Source organism: Panthera uncia (assembly GCF_023721935.1).
Source record: "Panthera uncia isolate 11264 chromosome B3 unlocalized genomic scaffold, Puncia_PCG_1.0 HiC_scaffold_1, whole genome shotgun sequence".
NCBI classification, from domain to species: Eukaryota; Metazoa; Chordata; class Mammalia; order Carnivora; family Felidae; genus Panthera; species Panthera uncia.
In genome coordinates, this window is record NW_026057582.1 from 124,202,594 (window position 1) to 124,207,708 (window position 5,115).

The 5,115-nt window shown below is 41.5% G+C and overlaps 1 protein-coding gene across 1 annotated transcript in view; it reads left to right on the forward strand.

The window, feature by feature from the left end:
- SNRPA1 (small nuclear ribonucleoprotein polypeptide A') overlaps positions 1–4,723 on the forward strand; it is a 14,991-nt gene extending 10,268 nt beyond the window's left edge. The window contains exons 4-9 of the mRNA XM_049613995.1: positions 102–148; positions 435–537; positions 1,186–1,265; positions 1,677–1,752; positions 2,330–2,423; positions 4,290–4,723. Coding sequence (XP_049469952.1) covers positions 102–148; positions 435–537; positions 1,186–1,265; positions 1,677–1,752; positions 2,330–2,423; positions 4,290–4,348 — 459 coding nt within the window. The 3' untranslated portion in view covers positions 4,349–4,723. The remainder of the gene's footprint in view (positions 1–101; positions 149–434; positions 538–1,185; positions 1,266–1,676; positions 1,753–2,329; positions 2,424–4,289) is intronic.
- The last annotated feature ends 392 nt before the right edge of the window (positions 4,724–5,115 follow it).

Sequence of the window (5,115 nt, forward strand, 5' to 3'; positions counted from 1 at the left end):
CCCGCCACTCTCCCCTGCTCATGTGTGTGCTCTCTCTCTCAAAAAAACAAAAAAAAAGCCTGTGGTATTCATGTTCTTATCTATGGCCATTTATTTTACAGGGTGATCTGGACCCTTTGGCATCTCTCAAATCACTGACTTACCTAAGGTATGGAAATGATCTGTGGTGGTGACCGGGAAGTCCTTTACAATGACACCATTATCAGCCATGATCTTAAAGTAATCAGTTAGTAAGAAGCACCTTTTAAAAACAAATACTGAAAATAAGTCCAGTGCTCTGTTAAAACTTCCCTAATGTTAACTGAATAACACTGAACTGTGAAAAAAAAGGTCAACTTTTCCTTAGTTTATGGACTCATTTAGTTTTATTAAAATGGACCTCTTGAAATGCTACGCTATGAACAAGACTGGCATTGCTATTCCTTTTCTTGCAGTATCCTAAGAAATCCTGTAACAAATAAGAAGCATTACAGACTGTATGTAATTTATAAAGTTCCACAAGTCAGAGTACTGGATTTCCAGAAGGTGAAACTGAAAGTAAGTATTTTCTGTTGGTTGTAAGTCATTATACGTTCATGTTTTATTTTATACTTTTGCTGTTGATTTTTTTTAATTGCCAAATGTGTTTTACTATTGGTTTGTCATAAAATGTGGGAAACAAAATGTTAAGTCAGATTTTTTTTTCGTAGCAGAGTTTACAGTAGGACTTTGAGTTAAAGCTGCCTTGTGCAGTAGTGTTGGTCATTCAGAGGTCTAGCACAGTATCAGCTGCGGTCAGCACTGTCAGCAAGACTGTGCTTAAGATATGTTCCCCCTTGGGGTGCTTAATAGAATCCATTTTTCAGCAGCTTTAATTGTTAGAATGATTTTCCCTTTACAGGGAGTGGGTTTTCCCTTGTTTTTTGTTTCTGTTTTTGTTTTTTGTTTTTTTTTTTTTCTTTCCTTTTTAAACCTTCCTAGTTCCTCCAGAGCCCCTCCCTGAAACTAGGAGGGGGAACTTTCTTCAGGGAACTTCACCAGACAAAGCAAGGCCATTGTGTCTCCTTTTAATTTGAAATTGACTTTTTGGTATTTTTACCAGCCCAGAGTGTTTCAGAAGAGTTTTCTTCCATGTTTTCTGAGGAATGCATCTAAATGCATGTGGTATTCCTATTTCCATTAACTCTGTGTGTGGTGTTGCTGTAGGAGCGTCAGGAAGCAGAGAAAATGTTCAAGGGCAAACGGGGTGCACAACTTGCAAAGGATATTGCCAGGAGAAGCAAAACGTAAGATACGGATATCCAACTTCACTCCACTTCACCTTCAGAAACACTATCTGTCTGGCTTTTTGCCTCCTACAGAACTAAACAAAACACCTGTGACTGACTAATACAGTATTGAATTTGTGTGATGATAGCCCATGACCTTCAATGGTCCACACATCACATGAGATTTCTACCAGGTTAGCAAATACTTCCGGTGTTCAGTCTTAATGCAACACTGTATATATCCTGCTTTCTCTAGAGGAAGATGAACTGGGTGGTGTTTCTGAAGGAGAGAGTTTCTTGTATCAGTTTGTTAACAAAGATAAGATACTACACTGGTTGAATTACTTTCAAAAGCCTTTTTGAAAGTAAAAGAGAAGCAATTTCCATTGGTCTGGATTTAACAGTTACGTTCTTCCCTCCCCTCCCAAGTTTCAACCCAGGTGCCGGTTTGCCGACTGACAAAAAGAAAGGTGGGCCGTCTCCAGGGGATGTAGAAGCCATCAAGGTAAAAATGTGTTAGAAGAGTTGCCGTGGGTTTAGGACACAAAATATGTAATAGACCAAGTTCTAAACATTGCAGTTTCCATCCTCCACCCCCCACACTTAGATTCCTGCTCCATTTCTGTGTTAGGTGGGAACTAGCTTAAAGTGATTATTCAACCACCTTTGATGTGAATCGCTTCTATGAGCCAGTCAGCACAGAGACAACTCTAATTCTTTTCCATTTTCCCAGGGTATTTGAACGGTCAGTCACTGAAGTATACTGTCTCGGTTGTTTGCCTTAATTTTTACTTTCAAAGATTTGCTGTCTGAAAGATCTGCTTGATGATCAAATGGAAATCCTAGTTTCCTAATACTGCTTCCTAAATTATCCAGTAACATAATTCCACATAGGTGCTTTAATTAGCTAAAATTTTAGGACATGTGCAGTAATCATTTGCTCATTGTGACAATAAAATTCTCCCAGTAGAGCTGTTGAATATTCCACCTCAAAAAGTTGCTGTGGACTTCTGTAAGGTTTTCTGGGTGATTGATACTTAGATGCAATTAATTGTCCTTCTCTGTTGTTTTCTGTCCTCCAGAATGCTATAGCAAATGCGTCAACTCTGGCTGAAGTAGAGCGGCTGAAGGGCTTGCTGCAGTCTGGTCAGATACCTGGCAGGGAACGCAGATCAGGTCAGGACATGTGGTCTGTCTGTGTACTTCCAGATTGATCTTATACTTGAGGTGGATTCCTAAACAGTTGAGGTGCTATGACCCAAGAATGTTAGAATAGTGCCTCATTACCATCTAATGCACACAAAATCCCTTTTTTCATATGCTCTTGGAAGATAAGTTATTTGATATAAAATGTTATGGCATAGGACTCTGAGGGGTCTTTTTTTTTTTTTTTTTTTAATGTTTATTACTGAGAGGGAGGGAGGGAGGGAGGGTGAGGGGGTAAGGGACAGAGAGAGAGGGAGGCACAGAATCTGAAGCACGTTCCAGGCTCTGAGCTGTCAGCACAGAGCCCGACGCAGGGCTCAAACTCACAGACTGTGAGGTCATGACCTGAGCTGAAGTCGGATGCTTAACCGACTGAGCCACCCAGGTGCCCCAACGGATACACTTTTTTAACGAGTTACTACTTTTTTAAAATACTCAGCTTTAATTTCTAATACAGTGTCGATTATTCTAATATAGTATCGATAAATGTACGTAAACAAAAGCTCTTTCGGTCCCAAAACTAACGTGTCTGAGAATTACTGAACTAAACAAAGGCCAGAGTGGCATTCTAGGGGCAAAGCGGTGAGTGAGGGACTGTGCAGGCAAAGCACCTGTGGTGAAAAGGAGCCTTGCACACTAGAACTGAAAGAGGCCAATGGCAGTGGAGTTCAAGGCACAGGGAGAAGGGTGAGCAAACAGAAAGCATGTCTGGGCCACGCAAGGCGCTGCAGACTGTGATGGATGAGGTCTTTGTCCTCAGCATTAGAAGGGTATTAAAGGCCTCCAAGGCTCAGTACTGACAGGGGAAGAGGCAATATCACAATTGCTTATTGTGACTGTAATATGACAGACTTACTGAATTAATCTGTTTCCCCTCAAAACGTTTTCTTTGAGCCTTAGGATCTCTTGGGATTTTCAGAGCAATCTGAAAGATTACTGGGGAGAGGAAGGTAGAAATTGTTCAGGGCACTCCATAGATTGCAGTGGGCCTAGGCTTCTGAGTATGCTAAAATTGGACTGACATTCTTATCTTGGTAGTTTTGCATCTAGAAATGTGATGTTGAGTCTACTGTAAAAACAATAGGCTTAACCAAGAGTAATCTTCCCAAACACTGATAGTTAAAACGTTTCCTTTTTCAGAATACAGTGACCAAAATATCTCATAAATTAATGAGTAAACAGACTTGGTTTTTGCCGTATTTTCCCTCATTTAGAGACAATAAAGTCATTGAGTAGTCCTATTTGGCATGTGGTACACATTCAAATGTTTGTTTTTAATGTTTATTTTTTGAGGGGGGGAGGGGTAGAGAGAGAGAGGAAGACGAGGAAGACACAGAATCCAAAGCAGGCTCTAGGCTCTGAGCTGTCGGCGCAGAGTCCAACAAGGGGCTCGAACTCATGAACCATGAGGTCATGACGTGGCCAAAGTCGGACATTTAACCAACTGAGCCACCCAGGTGCCCCTCAAATGTTTTTTGAATATTCCCATTTTCTTTCCCTGTGGTAGTTGTAAGAATAAAACATAACATATAAGCTTTTTACCTTCACAAAAAAATGAATGAATGAACAGCTCAACCAAAGAAGGTTAGAATGTCAGGCAATGAGTTTGACTTTTTGTAAAACACCTTTGTGATCCTTTCCCCCTAGGAATTGACCATCCCTTCCCGTAGCTGCCAAAGATAGTCTCTGGACTGTAAGCTCCTTGAGGGCAGGGGCTGCTGGGATTTGTAGCTAGTCCAGGGAGTAGTGTGCAATAGCTTCACAGACCGGCCACTCGTGTACTGAGCAAACATGCTGTAAAATCAGTATGACATGTGGCTTTGTGTTTTTCTTTAGGCCCCACTGATGACGGTGAAGAGGAGATGGAAGAAGACACGGTCACGAATGGGTCCTGAGCAAGATGGCCTGAGTATCTGCAGGACGTATAACATGCCCACTGGGACAAGTCCTGCTTTTTGAACTTGGAATAATAGCCTTGTTTGTGTCAGCAAAGTGAAGTTCATAAGCATTGTTGAAATGCTTAAGACTGCTGCTGGTAATTTTGTAACATCATACATTTTGAAATCTAAATGCCGGTTTTCTACAAATAGTAAAAATACAAAGACATTCGCTGTGCTACCAAGTTGTCTGTCATCGGGGCGGGGTGTGCAGTAGTGAGGTATCTAGACATGTTTCAGTTGGAAATGCCAGAGGGCATTGTTTCTAGGTAGGCTTCCCAGGCCTCTTTAAATATTTAGATTTTTAAATTGTTAATAAAACTGAAGATTATCTGTGTGCTGCCAGTGGTTTCAGTAAGACTCTGCGATCTCTGGTGCATTTTTTTTCCACGCAAAGAACAGCTTCATTAAAGACAGCCAGGCTTTAATTACTGATTTGAAAAATTACAGGGGAATTGCAACTTCTGCTTGTTGGAATGTGAACAGCACATTCGAGCATTCAAGACATGGTTGTGGGTGGGGGGTGGGGGGTGTCCCAGCCCAGTGAGCAGGCTAGGGCAGTTTCCTCGCACCTCTGGATGCTGCAGTACATGTATCCCATCCAGCTCTGGCCAGTTAGGCCAGTCTAAAAAACATGATGGAGGTGAGCACCTCACCATCCATCTTTTCATCTGCTCGTGTTTGGTTGGCTTTGGGTCGGGTTTTTTTTAAGCTCCTTGGGAGAT